The sequence below is a fragment of the Schistocerca nitens genome, chromosome 8 (assembly GCF_023898315.1).
Source record: "Schistocerca nitens isolate TAMUIC-IGC-003100 chromosome 8, iqSchNite1.1, whole genome shotgun sequence".
In the NCBI taxonomy this organism is placed as follows: Eukaryota; Metazoa; Arthropoda; class Insecta; order Orthoptera; family Acrididae; genus Schistocerca; species Schistocerca nitens.
The window spans coordinates 518,317,482-518,343,651 of record NC_064621.1 but is presented as its reverse complement, the minus strand read 5'-3'; the positions used below and the strand labels follow the sequence as shown (position 1 = coordinate 518,343,651).

The following is a 26,170-nucleotide window of genomic DNA, read 5'->3' as shown; positions in this document are numbered from 1 at the left end:
TATTCTTTTCCCGGGCCTCCACGGGGATTATTATTATTATTATTGTTATTATTATTAATATGGGAGAGGATTGGAAAAATCATGCACAATAATTTTTTTCTCCCCTAGTGTCGCTGCTGGAATGCTGTAATTTCACAATGATACAGAATGAAGTTTGCACTACAGCACGTATTTTGTTCTCATGTGCAGCCCTAACAAGGAAAGTGAACTACAGAACAGAAATGGTGCACATGTTATTGTTGTCAACCTGTCATGTGCAGCTAAGTGCAGTTCGATATTTGTGGGCAAAAGGGCATAAACAGAGTGAAATTCATGGGAGCATGCGTTATGTGTATGAGGATGACTGTATGGACTGTAGCAATGTCTCCAGGTGGCGTGCATTCTTCCAACAGGGTAGTGTGAACCTTAGTGATTCCTCACACTCCAGGCAGCAAGTAACAGCTGCAAGCCCACAGAATGTCAGAGCCACTAGGGCAGCAATTTTCAATGACTAGCATGTGCAACTGTGAACCTTATCACAGCAGTGCAACATTTTCTACAGTTTAGTGCACGATACTGTTCATGACATATTGAAATTTTGTAATGTTATTGCTCACTGGGTGCCTAAGAACCTGACAACCACAAGGGCCGATGAATGATGACAAGCTTGGATCATTTAATGTGTTACTCCAAAGAAGGGTGTGGCTTTCTGAAAGGAATTGTCACTGGCGATGAGTCATGGGCATACCACTGTAAGCCCATTACTAAGTAGGCCTCTATAGAGTGAACACACATTGGTTGCCCAGTAAGAAAAAAATTCAAGGACTATCTGCTGGGAAAGTACTTGCGACAGTATTCTGGAATATACACAGTGTGGTACTGGTTGACTCTGCTGAACACAGAACCACTTTGACTGCTGCAACTTACATTAAAACTCTGGCTAAGTTGTTTAGTGGCCTTCGTGACAAACACCACAACATTAATGCTGATGGTGTCAAACTACATCATGACAATGCTCACCCCCCCCCCCCCCCCCCATGTTGCTGCTATTGTTCATGAGGAAAATTGCCAACTCTGGGTGGGTGGTGCTCCAGCATCCATCATAGCATCCAGACCTTGCGTCGCTAGACTCATCTGTTTGGTCCCATAACGAAACACCTCAAACACTTTTTGACAGGTGCAGAAGTGGAATCACCAGTCTGCAGATGGCTACACACCAACCAAACGGACTTCTATGAACAGGGCATATTGTAACTGGTACCACACTGAGAGATGTGTAGAGAATGTTGGTGAATATGTAGGAAAGTAGGTAAAAGATTTAAGTTAATTTGTGTTTTTTGTACATATTAAACTTTTTGGTAATAAAATTACTGTCCATTACTTTCCACTTTTACTTCACATTAGTGTCATCCACCAGCAAACAGGTGTAATGAGTAAAACTTCATATTTCAAGGAGTATTTAAACTGTACTGTTAAAGTTCCAACAGGTGCTATATTTGTGGACAATATTTACTTGTAAAATGTGTGTCTAAATGTTCTGGTTCTATCAGATTGTTATGCTGATATTGCATAACAGACCTATACTTACCACAGCTGACGATATTTATGACAAAGAAAACCTGTCCATCACTTTCACTGTCAGCAGAAATTGGTGTGAGAATTTATTAGGGACAGCAGATGAAAGGTGTAATATGTAAGATAAAGATAACACAGGAACAGATTTAAACCTCCAAGGGATAGATCTCAATGCACTATTTGTAAGTTCAATGTAGCATCATAGTGTCACAAAGTATTTGCGACAATATATAGTCGATGGGGGGAAAAAAAATTGACAGTCCAATGATTGCAACTCCTGTCATATGTAATTAATGTACATGAGAAAACATTAGTTTTATCTTAAGACTAGGATCAATAACTGGCACAAAAAGTATGAGAAAAATTTTTCATATTAGGATTACAGGTTGTATTATCAAAATGAAATAGCAACAATGTTGGGAAGCTCATTACAAACTCAAATACCTCTTATTCCTGTAGCTAAAATGTTACCGGGGTGATCTTGCAAAAAAGGATGCAGTTTTGTGGATGGATTTTGAATATGGCGCACGACAACCTAGCCTAACTTTCTACTCAGACTATTCATGATTCAAGCTAAGTATGTACGTTACTTCACAAAATAACCATTACTGGAGTTCTGGAAAGACTAATACATGACTAACTCTTGCATGATCAAAAAATAGGAGTGTGGTGCACTCTTAGTTTTGAGAGGATAATAGACCATTTCTTTCCAGAAAAGAGTTAACAGTGAGGGGTACATGGGAAACATTTTGCTGCCTTTTTATGACCAATTGATTGAGAGAAAATATGCTTTCATGAACGTTGTGACAGCACATACAAGCAAACATCTCATTACAGAAATTCATTAGATGTTTCAATATTAGAATAATCATTAACAACATACAACCCCCTCGTTCTCCTGATTTAATCCCATACAATTTTTGTCTTGGGGTGGGGGGAATAAAAGAAAAAGTGTAGAAAGCAAATCCACATGCTTTAGATGAACTTCAAAACTATCATGTCAAGAAATGCCAAGAAACTGCACAATGTAATGAGCAGTTTTCTAAGCAGGTGTCAGAAATGCTTGAACAAAGAAGGGAGGCAGTTCCAGCATTTCCTTGCTTGATATACATGAGTAATTTAGTTTTCTTTTGAAGTGTATTTAATGTACATCAGAAATAACTTACACAACAAACCATACTACTGTATACATATGGTGGACCTCATGTTACCCACATTGTGGACACAGCTCTGGAGAGGGAGCGGCCAATGAAGACCAAGGAACCACAAGAGGGTAAGACATATCGCCCACATGTCAATTTGTGCAACTACCAGAGGTCGACATCAAGGGAGTAAATACGTCAAGTGCTACTAATGATTGAGACACAGTAGTGGCAAAAATTAATATCAGAACTTCGAGGATCAGGGGTATGGTCATTCCCACAATGACACAGACAAGATACATTTTGTGAACCGTCTAGCCCCAGTCTCCACAAATAGGGTTGTGAGTACATCGGAAAAACATATCCACAAAGTGCTGAACTTGTGATGCATAGGTGGTGAGAAATAAGTTTCATATCACAGCATCTGACTATGATCTTGCTCTTCCCTGGAAGCAAATCCCTCTCAAAAGTGAGGATGAACACACCAGTGGCAGACTTTTGACTGGCAGACTTTTGACTGGCAGACTTTTGACTGGCAGACTTTTGACTGGCAGACTTTTGACTGGCAGACTTTTGACTGGCAGACTTCAATGTTTATGACGCACAAAGTGGGTCTCCCACCTCTTCAAGCATTCATATAGTTCTTCATCCATTTGTAGTGTTAGGTTCCAATGAAAAATTAATCTCTGTACCAAGCTTAGGTTCTCATACAGTGCTATGGTAACAGGAACTCCACCAAGTTGTTGATACGAGAATAATTCCCATGACTGGGGTTTCTGTCTTAACTAAGATGGAACCACGTCATAATTTGTTACGGGAAGAGAGTTCACCAAATATATTTTCAATATTCTCCAAAAAGAACAGTGGCTTAGTAGAGAGAAAGACCTATCTGTTTGGGTACATGCCAGGAACTGATTGATTGACTAATTGAGAGAGTATGGGACCAAACGGCGAGGTCATCAGTCCCACAATTCCAAAGGAGTTACATAAGAAAGAGTCTGCTAAAAGTGAATGTATTCAATCAGAGGAGTCAAATTATAAAAAAATGAACATTAAACACGCATAGTATATGCATAAAAGGTGAGACCAAATCTAACATCTGGAAGGGGGGGGGGGGGGTGTCATGGAGTCACAGATTGTGAAGACTGCAAAATGTGTCCCAATCACGACCAACCCACCCGTGCTGCAAGACAATAGGAGAACCTTGTTGTTGTTGTGGTCTTCAGTCCTGAGACTGGTTTGATGCAGCTCTCCATGCTACTCTATCCTGTGCAAGCTTCTTCATCTCCCAGTACCTACTGCAACCTACATCCTTCTGAATCTGCTTGGTATATTCATCTCTTGGCCTCCCTCTACGATTCTTACCCTCCACGCTGCCCTCCAGTACTAAGTTGGTGATCCTTTGCTGCCTCAGAACATGTCCTACCAACCGATCCCTTCTTCTAGTCAATTTGTGCCACACACTTCTCTTCTCCCCAATCCTATTCAATATCTCCTCATTAGTTACGTGATCTACCCACCTTATCTTCAGCATTTTTCTGTAGCACCACATTTCGAAAGCTTCTATTCTCTTCTTGTCCAAACTAGTTATCGTCCATGTTTCACTTCCATACATGGCTACACTCCATACAAATACTTTCAGAAACGACTTCCTGACACTTAAATCAATACCCGATGTTAACAAATTTCTCTTCTTCAGAAACGCTTTCCTTGCCATTGCCAGTGTACATTTTATATCCTCTCTACTTCGACCATCGTCAGTTATTTTACTCCCCAAATAGCAAAACTCCTTTACTACTTTAAGTGTCTCATTTCCTAATCTAATTCCCTCAGCATCACCCGATTTAATTTGACTACATTCCATTATCCTCGTTTTGCTTTTGTTGATGTTCATCTTATATCCTCCTTTCAAGACACTGTCCATTCCGTTCAACTGCTCTTCCAAGTCCTTTGCTGTCTCTGACAGAATTACAATGTCATCGGCGAACCTCAAAGTTTTTACTACTTCTCCATGAATTTTAATACCAACTCCGAATTTTTCTTTTGTTTCCTTTACTGCTTGCTCAATATACAGACTGAATAACATCGGGGAGAGGCTACAACCCTGTCTCACTCCTTTCCCAACCACTGCTTCCCTTTCATGCCCCTCGACTCTTTATAACTGCCATCTGGTTTCTGTAGAAATTGTAAATAGCCTTTCGCTCCCTGTATTTTACCCCTGCCACCTTCAGAATTTGAAAGAGAGTATTCCAGTCAACATTGTCAAAAGCTTTCTGTAAGTCTACAAATGCTAGAAACGTAGGTTTGCCTTTTCTTAATCTTTCTTCTAAGATAAGTTGTAAGGTGAGTATTGCCTCACGTGTTCCAACATTTCTACGGAACCCAAACTGATCTTCCCCGAGGTCCGCTTCTACCAGTTTTTCCATTCGTCTGTAAAGAATTCGCATTAGTATTTTGCAGCTGTGACTTATTAAACTGATAGTTCGGTAATTTTCACATCTGTCAACACCTGCTTTCTTTGGGATTGGAATTATTATATTCTTCTTGAAGTCTGAGGGTATTTCGCCTGTTTCATACATCCTGCTCACCAGATGGTAGAGTTTTGTCATGACTGGCTCTCCCAAGGCCAACAGTAGTTCTAATGGAATGTTGTCTACTCCCGGGGCCTTGTTTTGACACAGGTCTTTCAGTGCTCTGTCAAACTCTTCACGCAGTATCGTATCTCCCATTTCATCTTCATCTACATCCTCTTCCATTTCCATAATATTGTCCTCAAGTACATCGCCCTTGTATAGACCCTCTATATACTCCTTCCACCTTTCTGCTTTCCCTTCTTTGCTTAGAACTGGGTTTTCATCTGAGCTCTTGATGTTCATACAAGTGGTTCTCTTATCTCCAAAGGTCTCTTTAATTTTCCTGTAGGCAGTATCTATCTTACCCCTAGTGAGAAAAGCCTCTACATTCTTACATTTGTCCTCTAGCCATCCCTGCTTAGCCATTTTGATCTTCCTGTCGATCTCATTTTTGAGACGTTTGTATTCCATTTTGCCTGCTTCATTTACTGCATTTTTATATTTTCTCCTTTCATCAATTAAATTCAATATTTCTTCTGTTACCCAAGGATTTCTACTAGCCCTCGTCTTTTTACCTATTTGATCCTCTGCTGCCTTCACTACTTCATCCCTCAAAGCTACCCATTCCTCTTCTACTGTATTTCTTTCCCCCATTCCTGTCAAATCCAACTGGCCCTGCGGAATGCCCAACGTGGGGGCCTGTCTGCCTGGCAGCAGAAGGGGAAAGATAGTGTCACTAGGAAGTGGTCACTGTCACAAAGGTCATCGTGGGGTGCCCAATGTAGGGAAGCCACGAAGGCAGGGGATGGGACGAAGGCAGGGGATGGGATCGCGAGATCAACAGCAGAGAAGGTGCCATGAGCAGCACTGAAGTGAGTTGGGGAACCATCGTTGAGGAGACACAAATTGAAGTCCGTGATAAGTTGGTCGATTAGGATGCCCTGAGCCATCGATATCACCCCCCCCCCCCCCCCCCCACACACACACACACACACACACACACAGTGGATTGTGAGCATTGAAATCACCAAAAAGGAGAAACGGGGGCGGGAGTTGCTGGAGTAAGCTAGATAGTGCAACATAAGCAAGTGGCCTACCTGGAGGGAGGTAGACATTGCAAATGGTGATTACCAGAGTCGTTTGCACTCTAACCACTATCACTTCCAAGGTGGTTTGTAGGGGGATCCAGTCACTAAGGACACTGCAGAGAACCAAAGTGCACAGCCCGCCAGATGCTATTCCAGGGCCAGCCTGGTTGCGACATAACTCCCGATAACCACGTAAAGTGGGAGAGTGGTAGTCACGGAAATGCATTTCTTGGAGAACAAGACAGAACACAGAATAAGAGGAGACAAGATGTTGCATTTCCGGTACATGACGATAGTAGCCATTGCAGTCCCACTAGATGATCGTGTGGCGCGAGTCCAAGGTAGGCGTGAAAGAGTCGAGGAGGTCAGGTCACGTGGTCAGCAGTTGTCACAGACAAGGATGGGCTGACATCCATAAATGAGATGTCAGACTCAGGTTGCGAGAGGGGAGTTGGCACCTCCGAGGGCGCCGGAGGTGCCTTCTCTTGGGATTTCTTCTTCTTCTCCTCCTCCTCCTCCTCCTCCTCTGTCTGAGGTGGAGAAGGACAGGACACGGGGGGGGGGGGGGGGGGGGGGGGGGGTTTCAGGGCAGAGGCTAAAGTTGAAGATAGTGACACCAGATGGAGTCACTCATACTTTTGGTGAGCCTCAGTGTAAGACAGGCGATCCAGGGCCACATATTCTTTTATCTTCTTTTCTCTCTTGTAAGACGGACAATCCAGTGAGCAAGGGGAGTGGCGGTCAGCACAATTGACACACACAGATGGCAGAACACAAGGGGTTCCCTCATGGATGGGTTGGCCACAGTCACAACACAAACAGTCCACTGTACAGCGGGAAGACATGTGCCCAAAACGCAAGCACCAAAACCTTTGCATAGGTGGAGGATGTACGGCTTCACGTCACATATGTATCACATAACCTTGACCTTCTCTGGGAGGGTATCCCCCTCAAAAACCAGGACGAAGGCGCCAATATTGGTGCAGTGGTCTTTGCGAGCCTTCTGCACACGTCGAACAAAATGAACGCCACACCGCTCCAGGCTGGCCCAGAGTTCCTCATCAGTTTGCTGGGTGAGGTCCCTATGACAAATGACTCCCTGGTCCATTTGCAGATATTGGTGAGGAGTGAGACACTGGGACGTTGCCAAGATGATCACAGGCACATAGAGCTGCGGACTGGGTGGTATAAGCAGCTTTGATCAACAGGGTGCCCGACCGCATCTTACTAATATACCCCAGTTCACCAAACTTGTCCTTGATATTTTCCACATGAAACAATGGCTTTGTGGCAGTGAATGTGTCCCCAACCGTCCTAGTACAGATGAGGTAACGGGGAAAAGGTTTCAGCCTAAGACGGCGAGCCTGGCCTTCCTCCCGTGGGGTAGCCAGGGAAGGGAAGGCTGCTCGGTCATACGAGACAGCATTTAAGGATCCTTCACCATTCGAAGAGACAGCCATGTGAGAACGGCCAGATTTTTGCAGCTTGATACGCTTCATATACCAAGCATCTGCCCTGATACCAACCAACCAACCAACCAACCAACCAACCAACCAACCAACCAGGGGCTCTCCCCACGCGCGCCACCCCATAGTAAGGGCCGTCAGGCACGGCGGACGTGGCTGGAGGTTCCGATGCTCTAAGAAGACGAGCAACCACTCCTTGGGATACACGGCGAGGGAACAGCTCAGGTATCAGTAGTGTGAGCCCTGTGTTGTCAGGGGACTCAGCCATATGGGTACATAACAGCCCCCACCACACGGACTGGCTACACATTCTGGTGACCTAGCAGGGTGGAAGGCAGCTACAGTGGGGAAGGGAGAGGAGAGAGGAATCCACACCGTAGATGCTAGGAAGGGAGTTCTTCCCCGTATGGCTCACACAAGAAACAGGCAATTTTGAAATGGAGGTCAAACCTCAAGTGGGGACCGAAACGCCGAAAGGGTGAAAGAACCGGCAAAAGGGACAAAATTGAAACAAATACAGGAAACCTGGGGAATAGCCAGGTCGACATAAAGCAGAACACTGAGTGAGGGGAAGGAGCAGGGATAGGGAGGGAAAGGGGCAGGGAGAAGGAAAAGCAGCTAGGGAATGAAGAATGAGCTGCAATAGCTTGGGGCCCTGTGTGCGCCACACACAAACTCACAAAAGAACCATCAGCCCTCTGGGGGGGTGCCAGGAACTGAAAGGAGCAAGTGTCTATGAGAGTGCATGTCACTTGGTTTTGTTCTCCTCCATACGACATGGCCAAGGACGAAAAGTATCTAGGGTCATAATGATCTGCAGTGAACTGTGGTTTGTCTGAGGAGACTGCTGGAGCCAAACCACAACTTCGGTTGTGTCACGATGCCAAATATCTGACATGATGCCTCCTACTCCAAACAAGGGCTCTCCCCATTGGTGCCACCCACTCATATCAAATACCATATGGCATGATCACCAGTGCCAGGAGTCCTGTTGCCCCCCCACATGGGAGGGACCTACTCATTAGCATAAGCAGATAAGACTACCAGCTACCACACTGGGTATTGACAACCTTCCCAGCACATTTTGTAAAATAATTTTGAAAGGATGGAGGTCAAATCCATATGTGGGGACCAAACGTTTGTTAACCAAAACATGCGGTGTAAAATAAAGCGAAAATGTGAGAAAAGCTATAAACTAAGGCCTACAAGTAAGCTAGGCTGTCAGCTGGGAATTTGTCCCAGAGAAGAATTCTAGGAAAGATATAGTCAAGAGTATAATTGCAGCACAGGCTGGAGATGTGGGGATGGGGGACAGGAATCATGCTCACCATGCACATACTCGCAAAAGAGTTGTGAACCCCCTGCAGGGGTAACTGCATTCAGGTGTGACCTATGTTCTGCCATGCCACCACCTTGCCAAAATTACATGACTTATGCCATGTGTATGGTATGAGGAAGGAGACAGATTTATAAAATAAGAGATCTCCTGCCTATTGACATGTATCAAATGATCACATATTGCTCTAGATGTTTGCCACACTAATCCAGTTGCTCACTGAAAATTTTTCATTAAATACTTACTCTGACAAAAACCAAAGATTTACTCATCCTTCCAGTAATGCCAGATTTCCTCTTATCACTCATTAAATGAGTACTGCAATATTAACTCTAATATTTGTCTCATAAACTATTGTTTTTACATATTTCAAATATAACATTAACTTACAAGATTAAATTAAATACACACCGTGTAAACAATTCCTGTCGAGTACTTACATATTATTCACACAGGAGAAAGCGATTAATTCAAAAATGAAAGCATCTCAAACAGATACTTATCCCAAAAACTTAGCAACAAAATTGATTGATTAAAACTTGGCCGTCAACAGAACTGCTATTAACACTGTATATGTACACACACACACACACACACACACACACACACACACGTATTATTACATCTGTGTCACACAATGTTTATTTTTAAGAAAATAAAATTTTACACCACACAGAGTTTGGTGTTAACAGAAGTACATTTCCTCCAACCAGTAATGTCACGGCGGATAGTTGCAAGCACATTTTTCAAATTTGCGAGCAGTCGGTGCAAAGCACTACACAGACAACATATACTGCATTCTAATCTCCCACAACCACAGAAAAAAAACACAAACTGGCTAAACATGATTACATAGAGAGATTATCACAATCCATACCAGGTATTTGGATGGCATCTTGCAGACTAGAAGAAACTATATTAGTAGTGACTTGTAGTTCACAAGTCAAACCAACTACGCTGAAGTGCGTGCTGATAAAGAAAGAAACAAAACACCTAGTCAGTCAAGTATAAGAGTTTTAAGTAATTGGAATTACACTGCAAGTATAAGAAACAGAACAAAATTACTATTGTTTACCAGTTTAAGAACATTATATGCAAACAACCCCAACACACTAATTAATTTGTCACATAAATCAGTAATTTCACTGTTTCTTGCATTTTTATCCCACTGTCTAATGACAAGAGCTCACTGAGCAGACAACATCCCTAAAGTCATCTGAGAAGGGTTATAATGTTTCTTTAGTAATGTTTTGTATGCTTCTTTTCAATGCAAATCTACAATTTCTTCCAGATCCATCTTTTGTCTAATACTGTAAGTTTTAGTCTAATGCTTGAACTGTGAAAAAGTATTGTGTTGCAAGGTAAAAGCTTCTCACATCAACTAATCTTTCTTTCCAGCCATAAAATCCACAAATTTGACAAAGGTGGAAACAAAACCACAAACATTAATGCAGAAACATAAAAAGGTACTCACCACCTGTATACTGTTGCTATAAACAACAACACTAAGAACATCACACACAATGGACTTTCTGTAATACTTTTTAAAATAGTGGCTAGTAAACAACTGGCTATGAGACTTCGTTTGTGAAAAAGGTAACAAACAACATAGCATAAGATGACTGCTGATATAATTAGGTCTTCCTTTACTCATGTACTCCTCAATATCCATACTCACATATGAGAAGATCCTTTAATTCTAAAGCAGGAGTACTAAAACTCAAATTAAACTAAAGCAATTTTTATGAGGAACCACATGATGCAACTTGTAATGATTCAAGAGAGTGTGTGTAAAATCTGGAACCACTCAGCCCTCTACCATCTCGAACACGATATTCTGGATATGAGTGTGGGATGGTAGAATCCTACCTACTGTGCATCACGTGTGTGTGTGTGTGTGTGTGTGTGTGTGTGTGGAGGAGAGGGAGGGGGGGGTGTTAAAATCAGTCGCGGGAAGAAAGTAGACAAGGCGGTCAGATGGCACCAACAAGTACCTGTCGGGCAATTCATAGATGTTTTAGTGAGTGTGTAAAGAAATCCATGGAGTTTATATGCAGCTCTGTGCTTATTGTGTCACTGACTATTGTTATTAAAACAAGAACAGTTTAAAGAAGTACTCTTGTTGACTCTTGACGCAACCTTGTTAAAGGCAGGACTCATTTTATGATTCATGTTAAGAAAGGTCATGGTATGCAAGCCAACTTTCTTTTAACTGTAACTCAATTTGTTTCTAACATCCGACAGTACGAGAGACTTACAGGATATTACATATTCATCTGGAAAGTGAAATTTTTATTGTGTACAGAGGTCAAATACATCTTTAGCTGGAAAGTAAAGTTGTATGTCTACTTTTGAAATAAGTAGAAAGAGTCTAAAAATTCCTGTACCTCGCATTACTCGACAGAAGCAGCCAAGAGGGTTTCCAGCAGCCGGCTATTCAGTAAAGAAGAGTGGCTGCAAATTGAAGAGTGGCTGCAAATTCCAAGTAAGTCACCTTGTAAAGAAGTGGAAGGTGGTTTGGGGGAATAAGCTGATATAACCCAGATCCACACTCACACTTAGAAACTAGAATTAAAAATATATCCTCCTCTAAAACAGAACAAAAAGATTCTATCAGAACATTAAATATATAAATGATGAAATGAAAAATATTCCTTTTGTTTTCAGCCTGTTTATGCATGATTGAAAATTTAGTTTCTCAACTTCTAATGAGGAACTTTTCAATCTACATCTAAATCTCTTGGAATATGCTAGTTGTATTTCATCTGTGGAATCATAAAATGGAAAGAAATGCCAATTATTTTGGATATCTATCTATACTGAGAGAGAGATCGATCTGCATATTTCCTGTGAAGTATCACACACTGTACAAACCTTTAAGAAATTATTTGTATAACCGGCATACTCTGATGACAATATATGAGGTTGGTGACCTTTACAACACGCACATACATCACCATATAATCTGGATAAATGAATGTCACAGTGTACATTAAATGTATGTTGTTGTTGTGGTCTTCAGTCCAGAGACTGGTTTGATGCATCTCTCCATGCTACCCTATCCAGTGCAAGCTTCTTCATCTCCCAGTACCTACTGCAACCTATATCCTTCTGGATCTGCTTAGTGTATTAATCTCTTTGTCTCCCTCTCTGATTTTTACCCTCCACACTGCCCTCCAATACTAAATTGGTGATCCCTTGTTGCCTCAGAACATTTCCTACCAACTGATCCCTTCTTCTAATCAAGTGCCGCAAATTCCTCTTCAGCCCCAATTCTATTCAGTACCTCCTCATAAGTTACATGATCTACCCATCTAATCTTCAGCATTCTTCTGTAGCACCACATTTTGAAAATTTCTCTTCTCTTCTTGTCTAAACTATTTATCGTCTATGTTTCACTTCCATACATGGCTACACTCCATACAAATACTTTCAGAAATGACTTCCTGACAAATCTATACTCAATATTAACAAACTTCTTTTCTTCAGAAACATTCCTTGGCATGGCCAGTCCAAATTTTATATCTTCTCTACTTCGACCATCAGTTATTTTGCTCCCCAAATAGCAAAACTCTTACTACTTTAAGTGTCTCATTGCCTAATCTAATTCCCTCAGCATTATCTGATTTACTTCGATTACATTGCATTATCCTCATTTTGCTTTTGCTGATGCCCATCTTATATCCTCCTTTCAAGAGACTGCCCATTCCGTTCCATTGCTCTTCCAGGTCCTTTGCTGTCTCTGACAAAATTACAATGTCACCATCAAACCTCAAAGTTTTTATTTGTTCTCCGTGGATTTTAATTCCTAAACTGAATTTTTATTTTGTTTCCTTTACTGCTTGCTCAATATACAGATTGAATACCATCGGGGATAGGCTACAACCTTGTGTCACTCCCTTCCCAACCACTGCTTCCCTTTCATGCCTCTCGACTCATAACCGCCAACTGGTTTCTGTACGAATTGTAAATAGCCTTTTGTTCCCTGAATTTGACCCCTGCCACCTTCACAATTTGAAAGAGTATTCCAGTCAACACTGTCAAAAGCTTTCTCTAAGTCTACAAATGCTAGAAACGTAGGTTTGCCTTTTGTTAATCTATTTTCTAAGATAAGTTGTAGGATCAGTATTGCCTCACATGTTCCAACATTTCTACGGAATCCAAACTGATCTTCCTCATGTCGGCATCTGCCAGTTTTTCCATTCATCTGTAAAAGAATTCGTGTTAGTATTTTGCAGCCATGGCTTATTAAATTGATAGTTTGGTAATTTTCATACCTGTCAACACCTGCTTTCTTTGGGATTGGAATTATTATACTCTTCTTGAAGACTGAGGGTATTTAGCCTGTCTCATACATCTTGCTCACCAGACAGTAGAGTTGTCATGGCTGGATCTCCCAAGGCTATCAGTAGTTCTAATGGAATGTCCTCCACTCTCAGGGCCTTGTTTCGACTTAGGTCTTTCAGTATTCTGTCAAACTCTTCACGCAGTATCAAATCTCCCATTTCTTCTATCTCCTTAATATTGCCCCGAAGTATATCACCCTTGTGTAGACCTTCTATATACTCCTTACACCTTTCTGCTTACCCTACTTTGCTTAGTACGGGTTTTTATCTGAGCTCTTGTTATTCATAAGTTTTTCTCTTTAATTTTCCTGTAGGCAGTATCTATCTTACCCCTGGAGATATATGACTACATCCTCACATTTGTCCTCTAGCCATCCATGCTTAGCCATTTTGCACTTCCTGTCGATCTCTTTTTTGACACATTTACATTCCTTTTTCCTGTTTAATTTACTGCATTTCTATATTTTCTCCTTTCATCAATCAAATTCAATATCTCTTCTGTTACCTGAGGATTTCTACCAGCCCTCATCTTTTACCTACTTGAACCTCTGCTACCTTCACTATTTCATCCCTCAAAGCTACCCATTCTTCTTCTACTGTATTTCTTTCTCTCATTCTTGTCTATCGTTCCCTAACATTACCCTGAAGCTCTCTACAACCTCTGGTTCTTTCAGTTTATCTAGGTCCCATCTCCTCAAATTCCCACCTTTTTGCAGTTTCTTCAGTTTTAATCTACAGTTCATAACCAATAGATTGTTGTCAAAAGTCCACATCTGCCTCTGGAAATGTCTTACAATTTAAAACCTGGTTCCTAAATCTCTGTCTTACCATTATATAATTTATCTGAGACCTTCCAGTATCTCCAGGCTTCTTCCATGTATACAAACTTCTATCATGATTCTTGAACCAAGTGTTAGCTATGATTAAGTTATGCTCTGTGCAAAATTCTACCAGGCGGCTTCCTCTTTCATTCCTTACCCCCATTCCATATTCACCTCCTACTTTTCCTTCTCTTCCTTTTCCTACTATCGAATTCCAGTCCCCATTACTATTAAACTTTAGTCTCCCTTCACTATCTGAATAATTTCTTTTATCTCATCATATGTTTCTTCAATCTCTTTGTCATCTGCATAGCTAGTTGGCATATATACTTTTACTACTGTGGTAGGAGGGGGCTTCGGGTCTATCTTGGCTACAGTAATGCGTTCATTATGGTGTTCGGAGTAGCTTAACCGAGCTATTTTTTTATTCATTACTAATCCTACTCCTGCATTACCCCTATTTGATTTTGTATTTAAAACCCTGTATTCACCTGACCAAAAGTCTTGTTCCTCCTGCCACCAAACTTCACTAATTCCCACTATATCTAACTTTAACCTATCCATTTCCCTTTATAAAATTTTCTAACCTACCTGTCTGATTAAGGGATCTGACATTCCACACTTTGATCCACAGAAGGCTAGTTTTGTTTCTCCTAATAACGGCATCCTCCTGAATAGTCCCTGTCCAGAGATCAGAATGGGGGACTATTTTACCCCCCAAATATTTTACCCAAGGAGGATGACACCATCATTTTAACCATATAGTAAAGCTGCATGCCCTAGGGAAAAATTATGGCTGTAGTTTCCCCTTGCTTTCAGCCGTTCGCAGTACCAGCACAGCAAGGCCGTTTTCGTTAATATTGTAAGTCCAGATCAGTCAATCATCCACACTGTTGCCCCTGCAACTACTGAAAAGGCTGCTGCCCCTCTTCAGAAACCACACGTTTGTCTGGCTTCTCAACAGATACCCCTCAATTGTGGTTGCACCTATGGTACGGCTATCAGTGTCACTGAGGTTTGCGATCCTTCCCACCTATGGCAAGGTCCATGGTTCATGGGGGTGGGGGGCATTGTTGTATACACCCTACTAAAAGTGAACTTCAATCGAGAGGAATAAAAAAATTCAATTTTCAGTCAAGTACTTACTATCAAGATGTAAAATATATAGTATTACCAATAGACACATAGAAGGACAATACACTCAATCCTCATTTCCACATCTATTAGTTCCTTCCTCAGGGAGGAGAGAGAGAAACTGGGGATGCCTGAACAATAAAAGGAAGGGCAGGTCACTCAGAATGAAAAGAACTCACCTATAGTGAGGATTTGGGCAATGATGATTGAATACACATCAGTAAATAAGCCACAGATGGTGCATGGGTAACTGCTGTGCCAGCCTCTAACTACAACAGATACGAACAGAGTGAGAAGAAAAGATAGATTACGAGGAAGAGAGATGAATAGTGGAATTAATAACTATGACAGAAAAATTAATTGTACCAATTTCTCTTCCTCTAATCCATTTTTACCTCTCACTCTGTCATCACCTCTTGACTGAAGCTGGCACACAGTTTGATAACTTTTTCCACACAAGTGACTTATCATATGACACCCACTGCTCCCTCTCTCTTTCTCCCCCTCATATACTTTAACTCTTGTCAGTTTTCTCTATTAATTCTGATAAGCACCTGGGTACCCCTTGCACCCCCCCCCCCACCTTTTTCCACTCAGCACCCAAGTGGCCACTTAACTGCAGTACACCCTGTTCAGTAATGTTAACAAAGTAGTGATACCTCTGGTGTCACTCTCAGCTTGGCACCCCATGCTGTGGTTTATGTATTTTTGCTTTCAACCAGCCATGTTGGGACAGTGCTTACCAATTGTACTATCTTTTATCTCTCTCTGATATCTTACCCTTCACTTTATCTTCCCTCATCCTGACATGTGGGTTCCTCTCACCTTCCATTTCCTTTTAACCTTCTCCAACCTGTCACTCCCCTCCCTGAGAAACGGACTAAGTTCCAGAAGCAAAAATCCAGTGTGCAATGTGTCATAGCAGCTGTTTGGTGGTATCTAACAGGGTATAGTGCAAGATGGAAATAATCCATATAGCACTTACAGCACTGAAAAATATGTTTCTTTGGAAAAACACACACTAATATTAATGAAGCTGATATTAACACAGTTCAAGAGCTGGTAATTCTGATGTACTCTAGACATTGTATCCCTGCACTGCAGTTATGAGTATGTAAGGGAGGGATCCAGTGCTGAGCATCAGCTATGACAATTTTCCATATCATATTACAACTAATTAATGAGTAAAGTAGCACATTCATTTGGAAATCCAATCTGTCTGAAGAGTGTTCCCATCACTTTTGTGATATTTGCTGTATTCCAATTTGTCTACACAATGTGGTGATCACATTTTGGCTTGCAATTAGTGCATATTTATGTACAGCTATGGTTAAGGTGAGGTCAATTTGAAACCTCAAGCTGATCAAGAAGAACTAAAATAGTAGCAAGCTACAATCACTGACATTACTATAGAATTTTGGGTGAACACAGAAGTAATGTTTGGATAAGAAGTCTTGACAGCTTGTAGGCACCTCTAATGCCTTCCTTATATGGAGACTAGATAGAAATATGAAGACAACAAAATTTAAAGTAGTATGACAATATTGTAGAAAATGTGGAAGCTGTAGAAGATCAATACAATCCATTAACTCACTAAAGGAGAAATCAGAAAAATGAGTGACAGATATGAGATAATCACTGAGAGGAAAACGGAGAGCTAATGAAAAAAATACAGTTAAACTTTTGGTGCAACAATGTACTAATGAGGGTCTGAAATCTAAATTCTGAGTGCCTATTTTACACACTTGCTATGGGGTTCATTACTCTCAAACTATTATTAAATAGTGTTCCAATGGCAGACAGATAACATGATATACAGATGCACAGGATCAGGAGGCTTTTTGTATGCTTCACACACCATGTGACAAGTTTTCTCACCAGCCACAGCAAAAACAGGCTAGGAGCACTCAAATATGCCTACGACATGCAAAAGTCACCAAGTTTTCAAGGTGGGCTGCATCTAGAGCTTCTCACTATGATAAGCTAGCAGATTATACCATACTACAGTGGGAAAAAAAGACGATCTCTAACTGTGAAAAAAAACTAGGTCTGTTTGCTCCTTATCATTGCTCCTGCCATATATCCAGTGCCTTTCATACTTACAAGTACCTTAGTAATGGCAGAACAGGTAACCTTATGAAATATGAGGTGTAGAAACACCAACATCCTTCATAAAATAAACCAGTGCCTCTTATGCTTCTTTATGAAAGTCAAGAGAGACACACACCAGTAACAAATATAAAAATCAATGTTCTCTGTCAACTAATAAAGTCTCTTAATCCTCCACTGTAAGTTCGAGACTGATGAACACTACTCTTGTTGGTCAGTCCACGTCAAAAGGACCCATATTAGAAAGTGTTCCCACTCGTCCATTTCCAAATGTAATGAGATTTGGTGTGAAGGCTGTGCATGGTCTTTGACGGCTATAAACCAAATTTCAGTTCAGTATCTTCAGTGGTTGAATTTTTACGGTCTTCTAAGGACAGGCTATTCACCTCCACGTCACATACAAAGGTGCAAATGTGCCAAGGTTGCTAAGATTTTTCAAAGACTTCTTTTTATGCTGAATCACATGCCATGCCAAAAATTAGGGATTTAGAAACATCTAAATATAGATACTAGCCTATAAAGTGGCTAAAAAGTTCATCATGTGAATCTGAGACCCGAGGTTTCACTGACCATGAATCAATCACACCAGAACTTCAGACAGTTATTCCCATCTATGGTGTCTAATATGGATCAAATTTAATTAATACTGGATTTCTAGAAAGAAAGATGTCCCACCTGCAGAACTGGCCAAAATTTTCTACGTCAAAATTTTAAGGTATTTTTTGGTGGCAATAACTCAACTGTGTCTAGTTCAATCCTTTTCTTTCTTGCACAGCTGGAAAGAGCATGCTTTAAGCTTTCAAAGCTATATTATTTAATTCATGGATCTTTAATTTTAATGAGCAAGAATAACTATTGAAAGTAAGGAAAATGGATTACTGATAAATACAAAAAATTAATAAAATTTGAAGTTGTAAATCAAAATAGGTATAAATTGTAATGTTTCTTGATAGTATAAGATTTTTCTGTGGTTTAGGGAATGTAACTATACTAACACAAAGTATTTTTGTATTATCTTACAGTATACAATATAAATGAAACCTCAAAATACTCTTAACATTATAAAATAAAGAAGATCATGATGGAATGCTATGTTGTTTCAGAACATTTTAACCCTACAATGCATGGTGATTCATGTATGCATTGTCACTCAGCTTCTATTGGCATTATAAAGCAGCAATAGTTTGTTAAGGCTCTATCGTCACTATGATACACTGTTGAATCATGCCACTTTCAATTGTTGCTTACATTATTGGAAAATTTCACACTGGCAGTCTTCTGTGCAGTACTATCTTAGGTGTTGACATTGTACAATCATAGTGTTGAATGGTAAGTGTTTGAATAATCAATCATAATTGTTGTAGCTGAAGACAAGCATTAAAAAAATGTTTTGACAGCCTAATTTGTGTATTTTATATACAAACAAGACTGAACCTGTTACAAAAAAATTACAAAAACTGTGAGATTTTAAGTGAATGAGCCATATGAATTACTGTGTGTAACAGCATCTTACATTATGCTTCACACCAAGATATTCTGATTTCAAAATTGCTTGTTATAGGTTAATGAACTAAATTGTATCAAATGAAGCAAGACCTTGCACTCTACTACTATGGTGGATCAGATGGAGCTGGCAGTCATAAGTCATCACCATTCTATTATGGCATAAGTCAACTATGACCAGTTCCAGTTAAGGAAATGTCACTAATCGACAAGGAGCTTCTATGACATAGGTCTGGGCTTGATTTTACTGAAGATGTTAAAATTTGTTCATATCATAATGCCTCGTTTACAGAATTTCAATTCCTGCAAAAGGCTTGTTGCAAGCTACTTCTACATGGATACTCTGCAAATCACATTCAAGTGCCTGGCAGAGGGTTCATCAAACCACCTTCACAATTCTCCATTATTCCAATCTCGTATGGCGTGTGGAAAGAATGAACACCTATATCTTCCCGTATGAGCTCTGATTTCCCTTATTTTATCATGGTGATCATTTTGGGTTGGTGTATCCCCATCTATCTTATGGAATTGTATTGTGGGGTGGGGTGGGTGTAGCCAATACAATATAAAAAGGGTATTTGTATTGCAGAAAAGAGTAATAAGAACTATGGCAAAAGTAAGACCCAGAACTCCATGTAAAAACCTTTTTATTAAGTTTAATATTATGACTATCTATGCAGTATATATGTTTCAATCAATATTATTAGTGAAAAAAGACAAAAAAGTGACAAACAGGAATATGGAAATCCATGATTACAATACAAGACAAAAATCGAACTTTCATATGGTGAGCAGACGATTGAATCTAACAACAAATACCCCATTCATTAAGGGAGCAATATTTTTTAATTCTCTGCCAAACAACCTGAAACAGCTTTCTGGTAGAATTTTTAAAAACGAGTTGAAAAAATGGCTTGTATTGAAGTGCCCATACAGTATGGTGCTGACATGATTTGACCTCAGGAAGGCTATATTAAATATACTTAAATGATATTTTACTTAGTAGCATATAATCTATTATTTTGTGTATCAATAATCTAAATGTAATTATTATAACATTGCCCATGCATGTTAAATACATGTTTCGAGCTGTAAGATAAATAAATGTTTCCTCCCTATTTATTTATTTACTTACTTACTTACTTAGATCCCATAAATCCAATACAGCAAGACATTCACACGGGTGTAGGATGTGTCAGATCATTACAAATTATACAAAAGGAACATACAACAAACACTCTTGCAAGGAGAGACAGAGGTGTAAGCCAAAATATAAATTAATAAGTATAGACAAAATTACACCTAAAAAAGTTAAAATAAAGGTAGATCTTAATAGCTAGATAGAAACATAGTAATGTTAACAATGATTCCAACTATTGTAATCCATAAGAACACATCAGATTTAATTAAAATAAATCAATTAGAGTTGGCAATTGAAATATTCTTCATATATATAGTATGAAAGTAAAATAAGCAGTTTTTGTGGTGTCTCAAGTCACAGACAGTGGAAATAATATGAATAGCAAATGATGTTCTTGAGCCGAGTTTTTTGAGAAGTTGTAAAATATGTTCAGACCATTTTAGATTGCTGTCAATGAGTATACGCAGGAACTTTGATGACTCAGCTTTTAGTAACTCACTACAATTACATCCTCTACTTTTTTTACTTACTTGGAAATGAAAAAACTGGGTCTTCTTAACATTTAGTGATAACCCATTATTTTCAAACCAAAGAAGTATTTAATTGAAGACAATACTGGTCAATTCCTAAAGATTGTGGTTGGGGGTTTTGTTGAGGATGGAGGTGTCATCAGCGAAAGACCAATTACGTTTTAAGGCTAGTACACAAGAAAAATTCATTGATAAAAATGAGCAAGAGAAGAGGGTCAAGTACAGAGCCCTGAGGAACACCACAGTCAAAGCCCAAGCTAGATGACACAGAGTGCCCCTCAGAGTCATTCAACATGACCTGCATTCTTCCAGTTACACACAATTTAATCCATGAGCGAGATGATCCACTTATACCATAATATTCAGCCTTTGCTAAGAGGATTTCAAGGTTAACACTATCAAAAGCCCTAAAAAGGTCACATACAATACCAACAAGACATAATTTATTATCAAAGAAACTCTAAGATTTGATGGGTGAAGGAGAAAATAGCTTGTTCTATTGTTGCGCCCTGCTGAAATCCAAACTGGTTACTGTTTAATACCTTATAATGAATGAGACATTCAAATTCTAAAGAATTTTAGATACGATTGTTAAAAGGGAGATAGACCGATAGTTGTCAACATCAATTTTATCAACTTTATTAAAGAGAGGTTTGACAATAGCATACTTCTGTCTCTCAGGAACAATCCCGTGCTGATTGGATTCATTGAATATATGGCACAGTATTTTGCTTATTGGCTTATAGCATTCTTTCAGTGACGTTGAAGAGATACCATCAATGCCAAGAGAATTCTTGCTTTTCATCTCTCTAAATTTTCAATTCCATGTACTGTGACATGAGACATTTTAATCTGCTAGGTTTTTTTGTTAATAGCTTTTTGAAGGGATAACATGGCTTCATTAACAGAAGGAGCTGCTGATGCCAAAAAGTGGTTGTTAAAAATGTCAGTAATTATTTCAACGTTTTCATGAATGTTATTTGTTTCAATTTCTATGGTGTTTTCTGCAGCAGGGATTTTATTGTTTCACCTTTTCATTATGTATCATACGAGTTTAAATTGCTAAAGAAAACACTTAACCAAGAAGGCATAAATACCAGTAACCATTGCTACATCTGGTAGGTTGTAGTTACTGACTAATGAAGTTTCCAGACCTGTTCAGAAAATTAGTCAAAATGTAGACATGAAGGGCCCAAAAAACACACCACCAGGATATGCAAGAATCACCATCCATTGAAGATTTGGGCATTGTTGATGCTCGCTTTACAGCTGATACTTCATTGTCACCACTTGAAGAGTCACCGTTAAAGCTTCAACGAATTAGCAAAAGGCATTCATTCAATGGGATACCTAAGATGCAAAGTTCTGAAAGCCCAAGGCAGGCAGCATTACCAAGGTAATTGAGATAGCTGCTGGTGTTAGACAGGTAGTATGGCTCAAACAAAAACTGAAGAGTGCAAAAATGTAAAGATTTGGACATCTTACTTTACAAATTTAAGGTTAAGCTTGACAGTTCAAGCAATTTCAGAGAAGTTCAAATTTTGACCCCGGCCTCAAATAGCTGGACTACAGAAAAAAAATGACGAAACAATTTACTGTTTCAACTAAACTAGGAAAGAAGGCTAGGAAATTAAAGATGGAAGATGGGACTTTGGCAACATCTGAAAACTGAAGAGGAGAAAGCTCAATGATGAAGTAAAACAATAACTGAGGAAACGATTCACATACAGAAACACCTGCTCCTTTGTAACCTGAAAGAAATGTTCATCGCTTATTGTAAACAATCTGGAAATCAACTGAGCTAAAAATTTTGTGCACTCAGTGAAAATAATTACTTCAGTGGGTGGGGGGGATGTCAAGTTAATATTGGTTTCAGCAACATTCACCCAAGATGACTATAAGGATTTGATGAAAAAAACTGTTTGCAATTTGGAATCAAAAGGTTGTATGCTGCAACATTGTGAGGAATTTCCAGGAAGAATGCAACTAGAGGCTTTTCTTGAAGACATTTTTAAAGACTACGACCATGAAGAAACAATGAAATTTAAGTAATGGATCCATACTGACAGACACATTGGAGACATGTCAGAACCATTGAAGGTTTCACAGAGGCACTGCTTTTTATAATTATTGGTTTAAGAAGCAGTCATTTTGTGTCAAAACACCAAAGTTAAGCATCTAAACAGAAATCTTGCAGAAATATATTAATTATATTGATGGATTTTGCCGAGAATTATTCATTTGTTGTTCTAGATGCTGTGCAAGAATTTCTTTGGAAGAATAGACAGGCCACATTACATCTATTTGTTGTCTATTTTGGTGGCAAGGAATGTTAAATTATTAGCATCTGTATGATCAGTGACTGTCTTGACGTGATACCATTGTTGTCCATGCCTTTCAAATAAAGTTAATAGTATATCTAAAGCCACATACTGAAAATATTAAGAACATTCATTATTTTAGTGATGGTCCCACTGCTCAATATAAGAATTTCAAAGATTTCATCAATTTATGTCTGCACGAAAAGGATTTTGGCATCATTGCTGAATGGAATATTTTTGGACCAAGGCATGGTAAATCACCTTGTGATGGCACTGGGGGAGCAGCAAAAAGATTAACAACCCGTGCATCTGTAGAGGCCCTCCGATAACCAAATATTGACCCCATATAAACAAGTCAGCCTGGTCTAGAAACAAGGTTTTCCTGGGGACATACAATCGCTGGAACAAGAGAAAATCAAATTTAAGCCAATTAATTTTAATCAGTTCAGAGTCAGCAGAATTTCCAATTATGCTACAGCATTCACAGTTAATGCCTTCAAAGCAGATGAAGAAATTCTAGCAATCATAACTGGAAGTTTACTACAAGGAAATTATGTTGCATGTATGTATGACAATTTTTGGTAGGTTGGAAACGTATGAAGTTTCACATGAACAACAAGATTTCCTAATCAGCTTTATGCACCCACACGGTTCTGCTCGTTCGTTCCACTGGCCAACTGCTAAAAACACCTGCTTAATTCCTGAGCAACATATTTTCATGACTTCAGCATCAACATCATTATCAGAAGCCAATACAGTTATCCACAACTTGTCCTTGTCAAGATTGAAAACTGTTTAACCAAAAGTGGAACAGACTGTTTAGTATATCTGTTTTGCAAATCAGTATGTTGGGTATTACATTTGTTTTATGAGATGTGTTAAATTAATGTTTGAAACCGATTTATATACTTGAACAAAAAAAAAAGTTAATTACCAATAGTATCACAAGACGTAATGAGCAAAATATTTCACTTTTCAATCTTCTCGAAGTGCTTTTGAAAGGTACTCTTACGCCTCAAAATGCAGGATCCAGAAGTTAAATGGCATAGCTTTGAAAGCTTAAAGCATGCTCTTTCCAGACATGGCAAGGAAAAAAAAAAGGATTAAACAAGGCACAGTTGAGATACTGCACCCCAAAAATACCATAAAATTTGTGTGTAAGAAATTGTGGCCACAGATGCATATCATTTTGTCTAAGTGCCCAATGTTAATAAAATTTGGTCGATATATAGACATCATAGGTTGGAATACCCCTCTGAAGTTCTGGTACAGTTGGTGCATATGAAAAGTAGCAGTGGTTGGTCAAACCTTGTCTCTCAGAATTTCTTAGACACTTTAGAGACTACTATCTATATTTAGGTGTGGCTAAATCCCTATTTTTGCCATGGTGTGATTCAGCCTAAAAAGTTGTCTATGTATATAAAAGCAAACAGTCAAATGTTTGCTAGAACTTTTAAAAAGGCCTAACTACTTGGCACAGCTGCACTTTCGTTATGATGCGAAGGTGACTATCCTCTCTTTAAAAGCCCACAAAAAGTCAACCTCCAAAGATACCAAACTGAAATTTGGTGAACAACCATCACACCAAATTTCATTAGATTATTCAAGTGGGGGGGGGGGGGGGGGCTTTGTCCGCTTGATGTTGAACGACCCTTCTTGCTAAGACAAGTCAGCCATCTGATTTAAATCTAAATCTACTACCGGAAATGATCACTTGAATGTACTGACTTGCTGCAAAGACTATAAGAATACATGGTGTTTTACCCACTACAGCTCAATGCTTCAAAACTTAAAGTTTCCATTTCAACTGCAAATTATACATCTCTTTGGAAAATTATTACCAAAAATCAAAAGGATTTTGTTAACTGTACAAAACTATTGCATTTCACTCGTAAAATAACTACCATTTTACGTGATTTCATGAAACATGTTTTAGGGCACGCACAAGAGTTTCCTGAAATTTGTAATGACAATCACACCCACACAACACAAACGTCAACACTTTTTTAACCGTATCACAACCACCGAAAACGCCTCAACAATTAGATACATGCACATCTTACATTTTTATATATTTATTTGAACATGGGAGGAGTAACATCAAACTGTAATCCACCTTTCTTAGGAAATTATTTATGGGCGGCAAAATTTCAGCAATACCGAGGGGTATAATCTGAAACTATAGTTCGTGTTTTGCACCATTACCGGGCCTCTAGCACCAACAGCAACGAAATTTTCATATCCTACTCAAACCATACACCGGTAAGATAGACCAGTAAGAAAACATGGTCGAACAGGTTTTTCTCTCTGTGTCGGTCACCACTTGACGCAGTCGTCGCCATAGGTTGAACGGTTTTAACGTCAGCACGTGCACGTTTCTCGTTAAATAAACATAACCGGGTATTTCTTACGGCAATTAACATATGGACTGCGGCACCACAAAATCCGTCTCAATGAAAATACAATAATAACGTAACGTATGTTTTCCGATTAATATGAGTACAATAGCGCAATGACAGATAAAGTGACGCCCCCTTGACAATAATACCCATGTGAAAACTTCTGCATACCAACAACTCATCTGGTACATCTGCCATTATTACTACTACTGTAGCTTACTATGCAACTTTAAACCTGGACAGTCACTACCTTACGGCAGACACTGTTTTTATCTCTCAAAAGTGAAACTCACTCCTTCTCTGAAGGTCACTTACACATAAGTACTCTACCTTATCTAAGCTGTAATTTACTTTCAGGCGTCTTTTTGGGGACTTGGGTAGATATGGAGGGGGTGTGCTCTGCTTTCTTTGGTCAAAGGCTTACGAAGTCAGAGATAAACAATAGATCTACGCTGAAGTTAAAGGCCCGTCCACACGTTACGATCTGTCTGCGCAAATGTCTGCACACATCACATCTGCGCAGACAGATCGTTGCGTGTGGACAGAAGATTTGCACCAACCTGAGGTGTGTGCAAACCTGGAAGTTGGAGTTGGAGGTTTGAGCGAAACCTCTCAAATCTGTGGGTTCAAACCACATCTGCGCAGACAAGTTGGAGCGTGTGGACAGGAGATCGCCGCAAATCTGGCGCGAAACAGCTGTTTGCTCA

At 39.5% G+C, this 26,170-nt stretch overlaps 1 protein-coding gene across 5 annotated transcripts in view; it reads right to left on the bottom strand.

Annotated features, from left to right (window-relative positions):
- The window catches only part of LOC126198501 (NADH-cytochrome b5 reductase 2), a 51,264-nt gene extending 25,421 nt beyond the window's left edge, over positions 1-25,843 (bottom strand). Inside the window, exons 1-2 of one of the 5 annotated variants that reach the window (XM_049934879.1) lie at positions 25,794-25,843; positions 10,037-10,128 (exon numbers count right to left, since the gene is read on the bottom strand). In XM_049934879.1, coding sequence (XP_049790836.1) covers positions 10,037-10,054 — 18 coding nt within the window. In that variant the 5' untranslated portion in view covers positions 10,055-10,128; positions 25,794-25,843. The other 4 variants (XM_049934880.1, XM_049934878.1, XM_049934877.1 and 1 more) reach the window with 4 other exon arrangements.
- Between the last annotated feature and the right edge of the window lie 327 nt (positions 25,844-26,170).